Source organism: Eufriesea mexicana, unplaced genomic scaffold (genome assembly GCF_001483705.2).
Source record: "Eufriesea mexicana isolate 0111107269 unplaced genomic scaffold, ASM148370v2 scaffold11095, whole genome shotgun sequence".
NCBI lineage: Eukaryota > Metazoa > Arthropoda > Insecta > Hymenoptera > Apidae > Eufriesea > Eufriesea mexicana.
Genome location: NW_016918729.1, coordinates 9452 through 29574, shown reverse-complemented (window position 1 = coordinate 29574; position 20123 = coordinate 9452). Strand labels below are relative to the sequence as shown.

Genomic DNA, 20123 nt, shown 5'->3' with positions numbered 1-20123 from the left:
GTAGCAAGTACTTGATTCGTATCTGCATTTTAATTGTAGGCTTCTAATTGTCCTTAATTTGAACCTATAAAGTAACAATTGAAATCTCTTCCTGGTATTTGTAACTATTGTCGAGGTTTACCAAGCTGCCTGTATTACGCAGACATATGTATGTTTTATGCATATTGCATAATAAATATTGAAATTTTGTTGTTCATTTTCAATTCAAATGATTTTGCGCAAATTTACATTTCATATGAGTACTCGTTACAAAAGCTTTTACCGTTTTCGAAATGCAGCTACATCGAAATTGTAAATTTTGCTGATAGAATTGTTCATTACTTAGGATTTTAAAAAAACTTATTTAACCTTTTGCACTCGAGAGACAACCTTCAAATTGATATTGATGAACATACTAAATTTAAAATAACGTAATAGTGTGCGAGGTATTGAAATTAAATAATTCTACGTGTTAATTATCACACGAGTTTTTATTTACTGTTCTAAAAAATATCGTCTGCTTTATGGCAGAATACCTTTGAATTTCTACTCTTCTGTAGCAAAAAAATCATCGAGTGTAAGGGGTTAAAAAATTAATACTTCATTCTATAATAGAATTATTTGGATTGACAACAAATTTTTCTCGAAGTTTAATTTTGTTTTAAATATTTCTATTAATATTGTTACAAAAATAGTTAAAAAATAGTTTAGTTAAATAAATTATTAAAATTCTTAATAAGCCTTACAAATTTTTTTGTTTTTATATTATTATTTATTATAATAATGTTTTATACTATTATTCCACTAATAATTTACAAATATTATTATAGTAAAATTCACGAATTTTCTTTACTATTTCTCTTATAATAATGAAATATGAAAAGCTTGGAAAAGAAGTTCTCTATAAATCTAATAAATTCTTTTGTTTTTATTATACATTATTATTTTCTATCATAATATATTATATTATTATTCCATTGCTAATTTATTAATTTTCATATAGAAATAGCCTCAATAAGAGTCACAAATTATAGGCAACGAATTTAAATAATTACTCGCAAGTTTAATGATCACATAGAAATAAATGTATATTTCATGAATTTCCTTTCAATACGTATTGACGAATGTCTGCAGAATTTGTAGCAAGTACTTGATTCGTATCTGCATTTTAATTGTAGGCTTCTAATTGTCCTTAATTTGAACCTATAAAGTAACAATTGAAATCTCTTCCTGGTATTTGTAACTATTGTCGAGGTTTACCAAGCTGCCTGTATTACGCAGACATATGTATGTTTTATGCATATTGCATAATAAATATTGAAATTTTGTTGTTCATTTTCAATTCAAATGATTTTGCGCAAATTTACATTTCATATGAGTACTCGTTACAAAAGCTTTTACCGTTTTCGAAATGCAGCTACATCGAAATTGTAAATTTTGCTGATAGAATTGTTCATTACTTAGGATTTTAAAAAAACTTATTTAACCTTTTGCACTCGAGAGACAACCTTCAAATTGATATTGATGAACATACTAAATTTAAAATAACGTAATAGTGTGCGAGGTATTGAAATTAAATAATTCTACGTGTTAATTATCACACGAGTTTTTATTTACTGTTCTAAAAAATATCGTCTGCTTTATGGCAGAATACCTTTGAATTTCTACTCTTCTGTAGCAAAAAAATCATCGAGTGTAAGGGGTTAAAAAATTAATACTTCATTCTATAATAGAATTATTTGGATTGACAACAAATTTTTCTCGAAGTTTAATTTTGTTTTAAATATTAAATAGTATTTCTTAAATTTTATAGAAAAATATTATAAATATTTCTAATATCTTAAGTTTTTTATAAATATTGCTTCAGTACTTTTCTACATTTTCCAGTTTACATTAATTATTCAATTATTTTTAATAATCCCACAATATTATACTTAACTGCCACATTGGATAATAAATTAATATTAATAGGTATCATTTCACAAGCAGAATAAAACGAATATATAATATTTTTTATATCTATGTACATACTTTCTAAATTCTATTGCCAATTCGATATTTTATAATGGCGTGATTAATACTTAATTAATTTCAAATGTTCTTGAATTTATTTAAAAACATTATTTGAATATGTCTCTTTAACTATACATAGGAATCAGAAATAAACCAGACAAGTCTCTCTTCTATCCGGTCAAACACCCTTGAAAATTTCGTGTAAAAATGCATCGCAGTCGGTAAAACAGAAACAGATGCTGACGTTTAATCACAGAGGAAGTTATTTGTTACGCATATTGCGAGAAATACCCGGCATATATTATTTTTTATTTTCGTTTTTTAACATCATGGTTTATGGATGCGGTGTGGCCTGACGAAGTCTCTTTTTTCCAGGCGATCAACGAATCCCTGAACGTAAGCACTCTGATGCCCGTCGTCTGTTCCGGCGCCGGTACACTGATAGCACGGTACGACGAACACGCTCTGGTGTCGAGGTTTAAATTCGGTGTTCTTCACCAACGTGCCGGCCAGGTCACAGAAGAACAACTTTTTGGGAATAGGCAGATCACGCCTGCTTTCCAAGAATTTCTCGACCTGCTGGGTCAGAAAATTGATCTGAAAGATCACAAAGGGTTGGTATCATTTGTCACAGAATTTTGTTCTTCCGAGTAATTTGATATTTGAAATAAAATAAGAAAAGTAGACTGCTGACTATGGAATATAGGTTTTCATACATTTTCTTAAATACTTTGAATTTTATTTATAATTTCTTAAAAGATATTTTTAACATTTTTAGTATTATTATTTACCATTTTTTTATATCTCCTAATAATTTTTAAAGATATTTTTATTATTTTAATACTTTTTAATACTTTGCATGGGTAATCAGTTGTATATAACCTATATTAATGCAGTGCAAGTTAATCTTTTCATTTTGACTGACAAAATACTGATTATTATAAAATCCTTTGTATTACTACTAGCTGGTACACAGTTATAATGTAACAAAAATTTACCATTCTATCAACTTCATTAACCTAACTTAACCCTTATATTTTGATAATCTTTTTTTCTTTCTTTATATACTCATCTATTTATTATATAGAGTATTATTATTATATTATCATTATTATACATATACAGTTTATTAAATCCAATTAAATTTTCTGCCTTCTTATATCAACTAACAATTCCAGTCTGCCAAAAAGTATCTCCATTTTACCAAGCAATATTATCATATAATACCATAACCATACCATTGCGAATTTATTTGATACAGATTAAAAATTATAATTCAACGCCAGAATTAAAGAGCAAATAATCAGTAACTTATTACCATCAAATATCGGTCTCTGCTTTTGTTATGAAACGATCTCGTTACTCTCTAATATTCGAACTTAAATGTCAATGTCCACAGATATCGCGGAGGTTTGGATACTCGACACGGACAGACAGGAGATTCCGCGGTGTACGAGGTATTTCGAGGTCGAGAAGTGCTGTTCCATGTCGCTTCTCTTTTACCATACAGTCCAGGAGACTCGCAGCAATTGCAGCGTAAAAGACACATCGGCAATGACATCGTCGCGATAATATTCCAAGAGGAGCCAACCCCTTTCAGTCCAGATATGATCGCTAGCCACTTCTTACATGCATTCATCGTGGTACAAGTCGTCGACCCCTGCACTCCTAATACGAGGTATATTCTTAGATTCGTATGCATCGTGTCTATGTAGTAAGGTCGCATAAAGTTCGGCTACGTCAGTTACGAAATCGCCATTCCTAACCTCAAACAAACATCCGGTTGAAACGAACCGTTAAAGGTTATGTTTTGTAAATGGGAAAGTTAGATTTTAATTCGTCGTTGGTGACGTTAGATTTTGTCGTTAATCGTAATTTCGGTATATTTATGCGTTACATTTTTCACGTGGTACGTTATTTGTGTAGACACTCATATGAATTCTATACATAGGTACAAGGTCAGTATAACGGCACGAAATGATGTTCCCTGGTTTGGTCCAGCTTTGCCAACGCCAGCTGTATTTTTGCGTGGAGTCGAATTCAAGGAATTCCTTTTGACGAAATTAGTGAACGCTGAGAATGCGGCTTACAAAGCTGAAAAGTTTTCGAAACTTGAGGTAATTATTGCACGTGTGATTTGTGATGTTATTCCGTGCTAGAATTATTCCAGCGACAGTGACCACTTATTATATATTTAAATTCAGATGCTAATGATGTCATTTTTAATCCTGTAGCTGAGAACGAGATCAGCTCTATTAGAGTCTCTGACAGAAGAGTTACAAGCGAAGACAGCAGAATTTCTTGGTGGAGCAATTGGCTTAGGAGGTACCGGTTTAGGATTCGGAGGAAATTGCCCAGTAAGTCCAACAGCCAGCGACGCTTCGGGATCTGGTAGTGGTGGAAGTGGCTCTAGATTTATCGATACCGTTCGAAAAGCGCTGATATCGCGCGTTAGGAACGCCTCAACCGAGAGTGTACCACAGCAGTTATCAAAAAAGGGCCAGTCTGAGCCCAGTCCACCTAGCAATCGACAATCGACTACAAAAATTAGCAGTAAACGTTCAGTAGAGCCTTCGAGTCCCTTGGGTTCTCCGGATTTAACCCTTAGAAGAGATTCAGAACGTGGAAGCCCTAGCTTAGGAAGTCAGGACAGTAGTTTATCTAACACAGACAATCAAGATAGTAGTTTGGCCACCTTACAGCAAGACGAGGTTGATCGTAGAGAATCCACCACCTCGATTTGTGGCAGCAACGATACCACAGTGGTGGATAAAACTTCTGTATCGTCCGTTCAAAGACTGACTCACGAAAATTTACGGAAACAAGAGAGGTCGGACAAAACAGAAACAACCCAGCGGGTTATTTCAGAAAGCGATGACAGCTCATTAAACAGCGAGCTAGAGCTAGACCAAGCTGTATACCCAGACAGCGATACAGGCCTTGAATCGATGAGTTCAGCCGAAACTCATGATACCACAAGGTGTACCACTAAGGATGGCGTTTTAGAAAATGAAAATTTGAGAATGGAAGTCACCAGGCTTAAATGCGACAAATTAGATTTACTGAGGCAAAACGTGGTACGTATAAAAAATATAAAACTCTGCATTATGCTTCAATAATCTAAGTACAATGTTATTTTTCAGACTTGCCAACGTGATATAAAACGACTTCGAGAAAAGGAGCTTCAGTTACAATCGGACCTTGCAGCCGCTTCAAAGGAAATTCTTCGATTGCGAGCAATGTTGAAAGAATGCCCCACGAGTATTCCATTGGATAACAATAATCAACAGACATCTACCGTTTAAAAATCTTTTTGAGATACATTTGTCTTCATCGGCGGATAACTTCCCGTTGCAATTATTAGATTTTAATAATTAGTTGAACGCAGTAGTTGAAAACTCTATACGTCGTACTTTTTCGGAACCTCTTCTTTTAAAGAAATTTTTCCGAGGTAGTTTGCAAAGAGTTTAAAACTTGTAATTGAAATGCTTTATGTTATGTTTTAACACTGTGGTTGAACTTCTTTAGGCAGAAATTGATACAAACGTTGTATATTACAAGAGAAAGGGTCAGTGAAGGATATTTAGAAAAAATGTTTTTGCGATATAAATATAGCGATGCGTCTTTCGAGATATTTGCAACGTAGACGCCAATTGTTACTTGTAGAAATATTTGTTTGACCTTTAACAATATTATTTATCTATTAATTTATTAGTAGGTGTAAGTTAATGTCTAATAGTCAATATAGTTACAAATAAATGATCACACAAACACACGCAACATATAAATATGAATAGGAATGTTTAAAAAAGTAGATACATCTTGTCATTATAATAGATTAGAATAAAAAGTAAAATGGCCTTTAGACTTAGTTTCCGAAATCGAGAGTAAATATACAGAAATTAATATAACATATTTTATCTGTAATAATTAAATGTGCATAAATCGAGATCGATATATATATATATAAAACAGCGGTTATAGTTCTCGTACTGTTTTCGAACAAGATAACTGCGTATTATTGTCCCATAAAACAGTATAAAGTGACTGGTATAAATGTCCACACGCTTATGGGCTATAGAAATATGTGTTTATCGATATATTTCTGACGTCTCACATTGAAACAAAGATATGTATCGCTAGTTACAGTATTCGTCGCGGTAAATTTACCGAAACCATTACTAGTTTTTTAGTATTAGTCCGAAACAACTTTAAGAAATATGAGAACACCTCGTTAGTTAATCTTCCGGCATCATTAGCCAATTTAGAATAAGATTAGGTTTTCTAACCGTTTTAACGGTTATAATGATTTAAATGCACCAAATTGTTTAATAACATACAACGTATCGATGTGTCAGTAACATGCGTCTTAAACACGTATTATCGTTCATTGTTCACTAATACGCAAAGTAAACTAAGTGTATTTCATTTGCTTAGTTATGCACCTTTTTTCATTATTTTTCACCAATGGTATTAGTATGATTTATAATTAATATTATTAATATTATTTTCATTACTATTAATCTCGTTGTACTTTATATAATTTTTTTTGTAAATAATCGGCAATCTTTCTACACAGAAAGATCGAAAGTGTTGAAGAAAGGAAAGGACAGAGGGACATGAAAGTTCACTCATATATAATACCAAAGTTTATCATAGTAAAATCTACTTTTCTTAGTTTTTTACATTCCTTTTCATACGATATTTGCCTCTAAAACCTGCGTATGAAATAGCATATACTTTTCTCAAGCAAACGTTTTTTCTACAAGTACAAGTTTTCTTCTGAATTTCAATGGAACTTTATATGTCTTTACAAATACTTTGCAGACATATTACAATTATCACTGCCTGTACAATGTCGTTTTGGAGTGTACCACATTTTTCCATTTTACATGAAACTCCTGATTTGCCATTTATGCGATACAACATGATTTTTTTAATTACTTATATTGCTTATGTCGAAAAAAAATCATTACTCATGGAAATCTCTATTCTGTAAAAGAATCGTAATACATAAATAAAAATTTCTCATCAAAGAAACGTCACTATAAAAGTTATGTCTCAAAACCTATTTTAAGACAATTTGTATTCAAATTTACGTCAAATAATGATCTTTGTAATGCCGGCTGAGATCTTTAGAAAAATAAAGTTCCAAAAGATATACACAAAATAGCAATCGTTGCGAACACTTTTCTGTAGTCCTATTTTTAACTGTCGTAAAGATGAGCACACACAGTATATTTTATACGGTTTACGATCAACGTATTTTTACAAAGTTGTTTTAGACTGAGTGTAAAATAGGTCACCCGAATATTTGGTTTCGTGGAATTTATGAAATGAGATGCTCCAAACATCTCAAATACCGAAAAATGTACACTACAATTATTTTAACGTTCAAAATATTATTTTATAAACAAACTACAAACATCAAATGATTTAAAGAAAGCACGCACATACATACATACACATATGCATATGGTAAATAATCTGATGCTGCAGGACAACAAAATTTTAAAAGAATATATATTATTATTGGAAATAGATGCAGGTACCCAAAAATTTTCATTACTACGTATTAAATCTCATATTTATGATGAGCTCGAAATTAGTCGAGATTACTTTTACAAATGTATATAACGTAAATTGCGTTTAAATAATGGGTCATTTGATAAGAGCGTCTCTTTGTCTAAAATTTAGAAAAAAAAAGACTAAGTTTACCATTCTCTAGTGTGATTTCTATGCTGGCCTTGCAAAATCAAAGAAAGATTATCTATATTACAAAGAGATATGTGTTATTATATTACAAGAGAGAGTGTGAGTGCGTACGAGAGAGAGATAAAATATTACTGCTATAAATATATATTTTGTATTTAATATTAATCGCCCAAATCTATCTAACAGAACTGCGAATACTATTATTCTCTGACACTATGACACGAAAGTATATATTTCTTATGACTGGTGTAAGTATTCGCATACTATTTTTTCTTTTCTATGCACGACTGTCAACTTGAAAATCAGTGGTAATGATGTTCGCCAATAAATAAAATGATTTAAACCAATTGTTTGCAATTATTATTACATAACATACTTCCTAGTATAAGTTAAAATATTTATTACAAATTTTTCATTTATCACATATTGTTTTTATAATGATTTTCAAAAATTTTATTAAAATAAAACTGTTAGATATAACGATATTTAACGTGTTAAATATTTTAAATGTCACAATTTCTTATGATTCCAAGATACCATTTTTATATATCATAACTATAATTTATATAAAATTTACAGTTGTAAAGTGAAACATATTTTGAATTATATTTGAAAATATTATTTAAAATTTATTTTATTTAATTAACTTCATATTATTACTCTTCCTAAGAAAAAAATTTTCAATAATAACTATATTTTCGAATTTGAAGAGGTACATTTCCTTTCTAAATGAATATACAAAATCAATATTCGTCTCATAAGATAACTTAGTTTTAATAATGCATAAAAAAAGTCATATTTCGTAAAAACCAATTTATCATTTTATAAATTTATATATATTAAAAAATATTACATAACCTAAATTACAATTATTAAATTCTAAACTTAGGAATGCATTAATAGGAAGAGTACTATTCTAGAACGAACCTTTTCAAACGACATAATCGACCGATTTTATGTGGATACTAGCGCCGCAAGCCTCGGTAACAAGCTCGTCCACAAAGTATGTTTATTATCGACAATGCGAAACAGACTGTAGTGGCGGAATGAAAATGGCTAATTGTCAGGTTCGTTGGTGCAGCAGGTGAGCGATCAATTATCGTTAATATCGGGACATTAGTCGCTTCGGGATGAACGGTGCGCAGTTTGCAGCAATCTGAACGACCGAAATAAGTGAAAATTGTGGCGATTTTAGTGTTGTCGAGCGAGTTAATGGATTATCTGAAGAGGTGCGCGATCGAGATTACTGCTGAAAGGCTTGTTGGCTCCTTTTTTTCTACAGTGATAACAAGTTTTCAGTTTGTTAGAAATGAGCCACCCGGCGATCGTTACCCGTTTGTGCTTACTCTTGTACGAGGATCGATAACCTCGCGGTTGACAGGGAAAAGAGGAACGGATACGACGCGGTCGCGAAAGATTGAGACACATCAGCAAAACGTAGATTAATTTATTACGTCCATTCAGAAAACATACGTCCACCCGTTGTTTCTCCCGTATCAGTAACCGCGCGGAAAAAAGTGATGCATGAAAAGTCTCGATATTACAAGGCACGTGTTTGTATTGGAGTAAGAGCTACTCTGTGTGTATGTGTGCCAGGTGCACTGTTGCATCCCTCTGATGAGCGCCATGCACCGTTTAGACCATAGCCGTAATGTCATCCCGAAGGCTACTTCTTAGTAATTCACAAAGGGTTCACTCTTCCGTGAAGTACAGCGCATGGATACTTTCCAGGCAATACCTAGCACGTACATTGCTAGAGAAATATTTGTGGTAGATCCTCGGTGAATCAAGAGTATGGCTTCTGGTGCGTCTTCCTTGGATAGTGCTGGAAGTAGTGGTGAGTATAGTTTTTAGTTTTCTATACTTTACATGTGTTACATGTCAATATATGTCTGTATTGGTAGTCTACTCTTATAGTGACAGATATAAATGGAAAAATCTGACCTAATAATTTCAGTAATACCAAAAAGTGGTTTATTTTAATTTTAATCTTTGAAGCAGTAGCAAAAATAATGGAAACAGCAATATTATGTTTATTTTTAGAAATAGAGGAGAGAAATTCCTACAGATATTAGTATTATACTACATTTAATAAATCTTATATGTTACAATATTTCATGTTATAAAAGTTCATTATCATAAAGTACATTAAAATGTTTCTTTAAATAAAAGAATACTGTGTTATATGAACTAAGTAAATAGTTTTATTATTTTGGAGTTTAATAGAGCATTGTAGGTGATACTTAAAAAGTATTTATAATTTCACTTTGCAAAAAACAGTGAATCATGATGCTTACATGCGTGACATAGAGTTTCTTTCCTGGTGAAAGCTAGCTAGACCTCTGATTATATTGTTCTACCAATTGTAACAACATAGTGTATGCTATATAAATATAATCATTTCACTTTTATATTTATAGTGCTTTATATATTGTACCTACAATTGCTTATATTTTTGTTCCTTGTTTTTTTGCAGATGGAGCACTCAATATGGGTAAGAGTAATATATAAGAAAAATACAGATTAATGTCAAATTGTATTGTGGATTGAATTATTTTTTGAGTTTTCTTAAAATCAATAAATTATTTACAGTAGTTTATTACGTTTATTGCTATTTTTATACACATCCTGTTACAATGTGTGTTTAATTTATAAAAAAAATGTAAATCAATTTTTAACACAAGTATTTAATATAGTTATTTTCAATTTAATGCACACTTTGTTGTATTACTCTTATATGTAGTATTACTCTTATATGTAGAACTACACTTTTTATATTTAATAGCATTGTACTTACCATTTTGCAATTTGTATTATTGGATAAACTTGCGTGTATGGCATGCAGAAAGAGATAGTGGAGGCTATGGCAGTGTCGGCAGTCCTGTTGGTGGGCCTGAATGTCGTAATGATTATGATGGTTTGCAAGCTCAGTGTGATCAAGCCATGCATCAGCTTCAGCTACTTAGGCATAAGCACTCCGATACTATAAGACGGTTTGTCCTGGTTTTGTTTAACGTGGTACTGCTTAATTGTTTGTGTTATTGTGTTTGATGTTCTGTATAAAGCAAATATAATTCAGACACATACAGATATCTAATAATATATTTTAAAATACAGGTGTGAACATACTATGAAAGAATTGGAGTACTATAGGGGACAACATATAGCAGTCATGAATCAGTTGGAGGCAACGTCACAAGAGAGTTCCGCATTGCGGGGCAAATATGGAGATCTAGTAAATGACAAGCAACGCCTAGATCGGGAAGTTCAGGCGTTGCAGAAAGAAGTGTCAGAATTACGGTGTCAAAATCAAGAAGTTCTTGTTTCTGATGCTAGTAATAGTGACACTATGAATCAGCACTATTTATCTGCTCTTCGAAAATATGATGCTGTTAAAGACGAGTATGATGCCCTGAGGAAACGATACGATGATTTAATATCATCGCATTCATCGGCCGTTAATAAGGTATGGGTAGACCATGCATATATATATATATATATATCAACAGTTGTAGAGAATAGTTTCAATTTTCTAATCTTTATATATATCGTTAAATATAGTTGGAATTATCGCAAGAAGAAGCTGCCAGATTAAAGAAACAATATGATGAAGTTGTTCAAGAACGTAATAGTGCAGTTCGTGAGCGTAATGGGTTAAAACAACAGTGTACTGCCGCTATTCGGCAATGGGACATTGCATTAAGGGAAAGAAACGAATATCGCGAAGCCCTAGCGAAAGTACAGCAGCAACATGAAGAAGCAGTGAAAGAAATAAATCATGCAATGGTGCTACGTATGAAGGCTAGTAAGGATATGAAACGATTAACAGAAGAAAGAAATGCTGCATTACAGGAGTACAGTTTAATTATGGGTGAACGAGATACAGTACATAAAGAAATGGAAAAACTTGGTGATGATCTCACTCAAGCATATACAAAAATCACACATTTAGAAAATCAAAACAAGCAACTTATGGAAGAGGTAAATTTATTTAAATTAGATATATCTTCTCATATAACATAAAAGTAACTTTTTCTGTATCTAATAAACATATTTTTATTAATTTATCCTTTATTCATTTGAATATGTTATAAAATATATTGTATGCATAATAATAATATAATTAAAAATTACTAAGTACAATAATTGGTTCATTATTGTTATTTTCTTCTTGCAGATTTTGTATTGGTTTTAGTTATTTATATACTGTGTAGTACTTGCTACTACGCGTACTATTTTTAAATTAACGTTCTGTATTTTAATATCTACTTTCCTTATTTTTAGAAAAAAGCTTTATCCTATCAAATTGAAACTTTAAGAAGAGAAATTTCATCCGCTTTGCAAGATCGTGACGAAGCGTTAAAACAATGTAACGAATTACGTCAGAAATTTGGTGATTATTCTGAAGGTTCAAACAGAGATTATAAAAATCGTATGGAGTTGCACTCGTATAATCGCGAACGAGATAATTCGAACAAAGAAGCTGAAAGAGAAAATAACACGGCAGATTACACTAAACGAGATAAGGAACGTATGGATAATTTGGATCAAGCAAACCTGGAGTTGGATAAACTTAGAAAATCGGTCGATAAATTGCAAGCGGAACTTGAAGAAGCTCTCCAAGAAGCAGAGGTTTCAAAACGAAGAAGAGACTGGGCTTTCAGTGAAAGAGATAAAATTGTTTTAGAAAGGGAAAGTATTAGAACTCTTTGCGATAGATTAAGAAAAGAACGTGATCGTGCGGTTTCAGAATTAGCGGGTGCTTTACGTGATTCCGACGATATTAAAAAGCAACGGAATGAAGCATCGAAAGAACTGAAGGATCTGAAGGAAAAAATAGAATCTGGTGATCACGCGTTAAGAGCAAGTCAATTTGCACAAAGTTTAACGCATGCTCATGATTCGGCGATCGATACTGATGTTAGTGACTGGGAAATTCTTACTATTCATTTGGATCTTAGTCGACTTTGTTTGGATTCTGATCGTGATTTAGGTCTAACACTAGTTGGAGGCCGTGACAATCCATATTATCCAAATGATACAGGAATATATGTTGCTCAAGTAACATCAGGAAGTGCTACTGATGGTAAATTAAGAGTGAATGATTGCATTATGCGAGTGAACAATGTAGATTGTACATCCGTTTCTACGCGTGTAATCATGGAAACTTTACGTACCTGTTCGGTGGGATCAGCTACATTAACGATAAGAAGACGACGTTTGACTAGAAGATCATTAAGAACAACTCAATTGCCAGTTGGTTCAGTTCCTCATGGTATTTCTTTGGAACTTGGAGTATATATTTCGAAGATTTCACCTGGTAGTTTAGCTGCTAAAGATGGCAACATTGCTGTAGGAGATAGAGTTTTGAATGTATGTTCTGCATATATATTTGCTATTGGACTTATTTAGATTTTTGTATCACCCCTCCTTAATACTAATCTAATATATTTTTCTTCTATAGATTAATAGTAAACCAATGGAAGGCATTAATTCCAGTCACGAAGCGATGGCAACTTTGAATGACACAAACACGGATGTATTAACTATTACGACATTGAAAGGCATACCATTACCTTCAGCAACTAGTTCTGAAACTATGACTATTGATGGTAGCTTTGGTACTGAAAAACAAAAAATGGTGAATAGTTGTTCACAAACAGAGCAAGAAAGAATATTGTTAAAGATTCCATCGGACGATTATGAAAGGAGACACGTTGCTTCAAATTTTGGTGATAGAAGTGTTTACAAAGTTTCGAAATCAGTTAGTGGTGAAAAACCAAGCGGAATTAGCAATGCTTGGGACAATTTACGAGAAAAGATTGATATAGTACGAGGACGTAAACACAGCAAAGATCGGGAAGAGAAGAAGAAGCGACATCGCAATTCGAGTCCGAATACCTTCGAGCAGGAACAAGATGCAATAGCAGAACTGGATTCAGTGATAGAGAGCATTAGTAATAGAGAGCACAAGAAAGCAAATAACGGAGTACTGAAACGAAGTAAGCGACGCGGACCTGAAAAAGTTGAGAAAAATGGAGGTACGTGGCCGAAAGCGAGAGGTGGACCTCTGATTCAAAACGGTACTGGCACTATTTTACATCCACGTAAAACAAAAGAAAGGTTGCCCTTAAGTGTACTCCTTAATCAACCTCCAAAGTATGAAAGTTATAATTATAATCGTATTTCTAATCCTATTCCCTTAACCAATTTTTCCAATGTCAATAATCGGCATACAGTTTATAAATCTGTAGAAAAACCATTACCAAATTTCCTTAAAACTGGACCGTTATTTAGTCAAAAATCCTTTACTCCAGTGGTGCAGTTCAAAGATATCCCGATAGATAAGAAACCGGCTACTGAATTCGAGAACACGGAAAATAGACTCAGTTCAACGCTCACACCATCTGAAACTAGTATAGACTTTTCCGTAAAGTCGGGTAATACGGGGAAAGATGTAGAATATTTCTCGAAGAAGAGAACGCAAAAGTATACCCCTAGCAACGAGAGCCAAGTAGACACACTTCAGCATAATAGAGCGCAATCTCAGCTTTATTCTGGGGCTGGATCTTCAACTTCGTCGACTAGCGGCCCGAGACAGCAGTTGACTGGTAATTTTTCATTTCCTCCCTGTACGCATTCGCATCCGCATCCCCATCAACAGAATTCTTTACCTTCGAGATACCCTTCTCCGCCGTCTTTACCGTCTGCACAGTCCGGGGAGTCGATAGGACTTCCCGATGCACGATCTTATTGTTTCGAACCTTCATATAGCCCCGGCCCGCAAACAGGATTCGGGCATTTGCACACACCCTCTGTAGATTTGCATTACCACAAATCTCGTGCTCCACCAATTGGCACTACATACGATGTACCAGCATACACGCATGGCTACGAAGGCGGAACGTTTCCGAGAAAAAAGGAAAATCAACGTTTTCGAATACCATCAAATCCTAGTGTGACCTCAAAAAGCAGCGTGGGTAAATTGTCTACTGGCAGTATAGAAAGAACTTCAGAAAGAGGCAGTCCAATGCCAACATTCCACGTGGAAGTACTTAGCCCTGGTACGGGTGGTGGAAGTAGCTCTGGTGGAACTGTTAGAGGGAGTAGTAGCAACAAACGGTCCAGCATGCCGGACTATTGTTACTCTCAGCCTAGGCCGGCACCTGGAGAACTTCGCAGAGTTCATATAGACAAGTCAGTCGAGCCCCTAGGTATCCAGATTTCTTGTTTAGAGAGCGGTGGTGTATTTGTTTCCACTGTTAGCGAACACAGTTTAGCATCTCAAGTCGGTCTTCAAATTGGCGATCAGTTGCTTGAAGTCTGCGGTATCAATATGAGAAGCGCTACTTATCAACTTGCTGCCAATGTGTTACGTCAGTGCGGTAATTCGATTACGATGCTGGTGCAGTATAGTCCAGACAGTGAGTACAGAGTTTTGTTAGAACAAGTAGAATATCCCTATTGCAAGATGCACTTTATACGAATCTTTTTGCACTTTTCTCGTTAAATGTGATTATTATTTATCATTATTGCATGGTTCCTACTTGATGTAACGTCATACTTATATGTTATTTTTTTGTTAGAATATAACGAGTTAGAGGAAGGGTCTGCTTCTTCGAGTTCATCAGAAGCTGGTGGTGCTGAAGGAGGTAGTCGTAGCGGATCACCAACTCCATGTAATAGTCCTGAAGCTCCTAGGAAAACAACTATTGAGCCGCTAGAAAGTACGGAACCTGAACGTGATGCCTCTAGTAGTTTAAGTACAACACGCGATACTTCTAATACCTTGACTATTATGCGCGAAACTTCAAACACCTTGGAACCACCCCGTACAATTCGGGAAAGAGATATCAGAAATTCTGCATCTTTGGAAGTACGAAGTACACAAGAAAGAGAACGAGAAATTAGAGCATCGGCATCTTTGGATATTAATATAAGGAAACCGGAACTTCGTAGTTCAGCCACATTGGATAATATGCGTAACTCTGCAACTCTTGATACACTACGTGGTACTGCTAATACTCTTACACGCGCACAGCTTAATCAAGCAGCAACCACATTGCAACGGCAAAATGCTACCGTAAGAAGCCCTACGCAAGAAGAACAAAATCGTAAAAGCCCGCCGCCAAATGAACCAAGGTATCTTTTCATCGAAACAAGGAAGTGTTCGAATTTAGGTATCTCACTTGTAGGTGGGAATGGGGTTGGTATATTTGTACATTCGGTACAACCCGGCTGCCTCGCCGAAGGGGCAGGGTTACGTACCGGTGATCGTATCCTAGAATATAACGGTGTTGATCTCAGACAAGCAACCGCAGAACAAGCTGCTTTAGAATTGGCCAGACCAGCGGATAAAGTAACACTGATTGCTCAATATGTACCTGAAAGGTATAACGAAGTAAAAGATAAACCAGGAGACAGTTTTTATGTAAAAGCAATGTTCGATCGAGTAGGTGAAGTTGGAGATAGCCTACAACTTAGGTTTAATAAGGACGATATTTTATATGTGGATAATACAATGTTCAATGGTACTCCGGGTCATTGGAGAGCTTGGATAGTTGATCAATCTGGAAGAAGACAAACTTGTGGTATAATTCCCAGCAAATTCAAGTAAGTTGGGAAAAATAGAAATTTAAAAAAACCACTTAGGGTTTTATTTTATATCTTTATACATATATATGTTCGTAATATTCTTAGGGTCGAAGAAGAATTGCTTTTACGGCGTTCATTAGGCGATTTAGAAACAGATACTACTAGAAGGGGTAGCACAAGTGCAAGAAGAAGCTTTTTCCGTCGAAAGAAACATCAACGTTCTTCCAGTAGGGACAGTAAAGAATTGTCACATCTTACAGGGGTAAATTTGGGTTGGTACAGTGATAGTGGGACGCTAAATGAAGAAACTCTTCCAGCAAGCTACCAACGGGTTGAAAGATTGGATTGTAAGTATTTGTGAAATAAAATTGATGCAATAATTGTTTGATACATACTTATCAACTATTAATTTAAATTAATTCATTTTATTAAAATATTACATTTTTTCTGTTACTTTTATTTTCATGTAGATCCAGCTCTAAGACCGGTGTTGATTATTGGCCCGTTAAGCGAATGTGTAGTGACAAAATTATTACAAGAATTTCCAGGACAGTTCACTAGATGTCTTGCAGAAGCTATGCATTGTTCTCAAGCAACGCTTGAACAAGGTTTACGCGATTCACTTTACGTGGATTACAGAAAAAAAGGAAGCTATTTCGAGTGTACTACAGTACAAGCTGTCAAGGACATCTGTGAGAAGGTATTTTTTTTATCCAATGCGTATACAATATTGATAACGCTATTTATAGCAAGCGTATAAACACACTAGGTTAAACACCTAAGAGTAGATGAGTTTAAATTTATATTATTCTTTGGTTTTATTTTCGTGTCTTTGTTATATTTCATTAAAACTTAATTGAAAAATATTTCTTTATAGAATACTCATTGCGTTTTGGATGTATCAATTGCATCAATTGAGCGACTTCATCGACACCAGATCTATCCGATAGTTTTGTTGATTAAATTTAAAAGTACCAAACAAATAAAGGAAGTAAAAGATTCCAGATATCCAAGCGACAAAGTTAGCGCTAAAGCTGCCAAGGAGATGTATGAACAAGCATTGAAATTGGAAGCTGAGTATAGGCATCATATTTCTGGTAAGAATACGTATCAAATAAAAATTTGTATCTGATATAATGGTTTTATGTTTTGCGATGGATTTGTTTCATTACCGTTGACATAATTTTCACGTATTTCAGTTGTAATTCCAGCTGGTGTAAATGTAGCGTATATATGTACGCAAGTAAAAGCCGCAGTAGATGAAGAACAAAGCAAAGCGCTGTGGGTTCCTAGAGGACCTCCCTGACATTTAAGGGGGGGTCCCCACAAACCGCAGTGGAAATCAATCTAAATTCCACCAGGGGGCCCTTACGTTGTACGATTGTACAAAATTGTTACAAGTTTGTTTATTTATGGTCTCTTATTTGTCTCGACAGTGTGCAAGAATTTCGATTTTATTTTTTATCGTTCCGATACTACAATTGTTTCAATTTTCATTTACCTTTTTCATTTATCTTGTTGTAATGCAATTATACAAAGTTTGTAATGACTTTTCCTTTCCTTTTCTTTTCATTTATATTTTACTATGCTGAAGTCTGATATAAATTGCACAGTTTATTTTAATAAGCTTCTTTATAAGTATTATCTTATTAAGTATTTAATTATTTCAGCAAATATTTGATGCTATTTGAAGAATACTAAGTCATACATTATACATATTGTCTTTTAAACAATGTCGCGAATTACATCAAATTTCATATAAAAAATCTCAATATCCAAACATATTATACAGAAAATATTCATATTACAATACATTTCGCATTGATACTATATTATACGTTTGAAATTTTACAATATCTGATTTTTACATTTTTTCTTTTGGGCGAATAATAATCATTGATGTATTATATTTCCGTATTTCACTTATATGATAAAATTCAGGATGATAAAATTTTATCATTTTGCAAGCTTTCCCTTAAATCAGTGAATATTTATAAAAATTACTGCTCATGTTAGAAGAAAATGAAATATTTTGCTTGCTTGCTTCGAACCTCGATCGATCATAATTTCTCAACAAGGTATGTAACAACGCGAGAATTTTCTATTGCAATTGGCACGAGACCATAAATGAATCGATGTAGCAAGTAAAAATATTCATCGTATCGTGGCCCGTAAAATAATTGGTGGATAAATGTAAAGTTTATTAGTTAGCGAATAAGTTTCAGCCAAGAGTATTTGGCTGATGTTATTAACCCCTCGGATCATTTCGTTGTACAGAATAATTTCGCGTGATTAGTATTATTGTACAGAAGATGTAATATTATAAATTAAAAAGAGGTTACTTATTTGTATATAATTTACTTACAAAACTTATGGATTATATGCTTATTAATTTTTAGTTTAAACGAATCCTTTAAATGTAAGTGATACTTTAGTCATATTGTTTTATAAAACTGTTTATAATCCATTTGTTGAACTTGCGTGGCAGTCGGTTTGAGGGGTTATTTTAATATTCTAGATCGAGGAATTGAAAAAGTGTAAAGAAAATGAATACGGAATTGAAAAATAATGGCATGCTTTTGCCATTTTCGAATTTGTAAATATCTGAAATGATAATAAGCAGTAGATATCCGTGACAGAGACTAGCTCGATATAAAACGCTCGTAACAAAATATATAATGATATGCATTACTGCTTTTTTACTTCTGTAGTTGGAATTATTTTACGAATTTACACTATAATGATGTTTTTTAATCGAGTTTAAGACGCTTTGTAAGGTGCAGTCATTATATTTTTGAAAACATATTTAAAATGCGAGTACGTATCGTTACGTATCTACATTCAGAATTCAATACATATTTTTTATTACATTTTTAAATGTAAGAAAAGCATACATTTTTTAAATAGTTTTTATTGTTATAATCTAAAAAAAAAAAAAAATTATATTTAAATTGTTCCATTCTTCGTTTTTTAACATTTTAATAAATACGATGGAACTTTTTATATTGTTTACAGTGTCTGGGTGTAGATACAAGTTTCATAAATATTATCAGAGAAAATAAAAGGTACATTAAATGTACTGAGAAATAGATGACATAAAGTCTATTAACGATGCTTCGATACTTAAATATACAATCTTTTTTTTTTTAAAGGCTTACATTTTTGATATCAACGAATATCAAATAGCAAGTTGAAAAAAAACAATTCTATTTTGTTGTTCAGAATTAAGAAACGAAGGTAATTGATCAAAATTTCCTAAAATGTCACAGGTATGAAATAATTGTCCAGATTTGTACGTATAGAAAGAGTCAAGTATGAGTGAAAGATGAAAATTAAAGTTAAACGTTGATTTTTGTAAAACAGAAATTTAGTTTTCTAACGAGACAATATTTAGGCGTAAGTTATCAAAGTGAGACCAAAAATTAAAAGGATACTATGCTATTTCATAAGAATTACAATTAAATTTATTCGTATCGTTAGCGTCGGTGTGCTTAATGTGAAAGTGTAGATATATACTTTTTGATACGTTGCGAAATTATCGGCACGAATTTCGCAATAGACAAGGTTTAAAAAGAAAGAAAAAGAGAGAAAATGTATGAATTATGAAAAATGCAGAACACTTGACAGTTTATAAGAACAAGTAATTATCGTGTTTCGCACCCAGAGTAAATACTCTTTGAAAGGCGATTGCGGACAATCTAGAAATTAGGAATTTACTAATGAAAAACTTATTCCTGAAATTAGAAATGAACTAATATAACAAAATATTTTTCAGGAAAAGATATTTAATTCTTATTCTTTTAATAAGTAGGAAGGATATA

At 33.1% G+C, this 20123-nt stretch overlaps 2 protein-coding genes across 8 annotated transcripts in view; both read left to right on the top strand.

Annotated features, from left to right (window-relative positions):
* Positions 1-5765, top strand: part of LOC108553541 (Rap GTPase activating protein 1) — a 171719-nt gene extending 165954 nt beyond the window's left edge. For both annotated transcript variants that reach the window (XM_017908488.1, XM_017908487.1), the window contains 5 exons: positions 2368-2606; positions 3392-3670; positions 3944-4109; positions 4227-5069; positions 5136-5765. In XM_017908488.1, the coding sequence (XP_017763977.1) occupies positions 2368-2606; positions 3392-3670; positions 3944-4109; positions 4227-5069; positions 5136-5297 (1689 nt within the window). In that variant the 3' untranslated portion in view covers positions 5298-5765. The remainder of the gene's footprint in view (positions 1-2367; positions 2607-3391; positions 3671-3943; positions 4110-4226; positions 5070-5135) is intronic.
* Positions 5766-8658: 2893 nt separating this feature from the next.
* Dlg5 (MAGUK family member discs large 5) lies at positions 8659-17740 on the top strand. 6 transcript variants are annotated; one of them, XM_017908481.1, is made up of 13 exons: positions 8659-8791; positions 9439-9544; positions 10184-10201; positions 10553-10700; positions 10825-11173; positions 11269-11688; positions 11992-13080; positions 13172-15131; positions 15294-16320; positions 16408-16649; positions 16773-17002; positions 17180-17399; positions 17502-17740. In XM_017908481.1, exons 2-13 carry the CDS (start codon positions 9502-9504, stop codon positions 17606-17608), a joined length of 5853 nt encoding a protein of 1950 aa, XP_017763970.1. In that variant the 5' UTR covers positions 8659-8791; positions 9439-9501; the 3' UTR covers positions 17609-17740. The 6 variants fall into 6 exon arrangements, with proteins under 6 accessions (XP_017763970.1, XP_017763969.1, XP_017763975.1 ...); XM_017908480.1 differs by having other exon boundaries at positions 9304-9544; XM_017908486.1 differs by having other exon boundaries at positions 8659-9544; positions 13172-13748; positions 14025-15131.
* The last annotated feature ends 2383 nt before the right edge of the window (positions 17741-20123 follow it).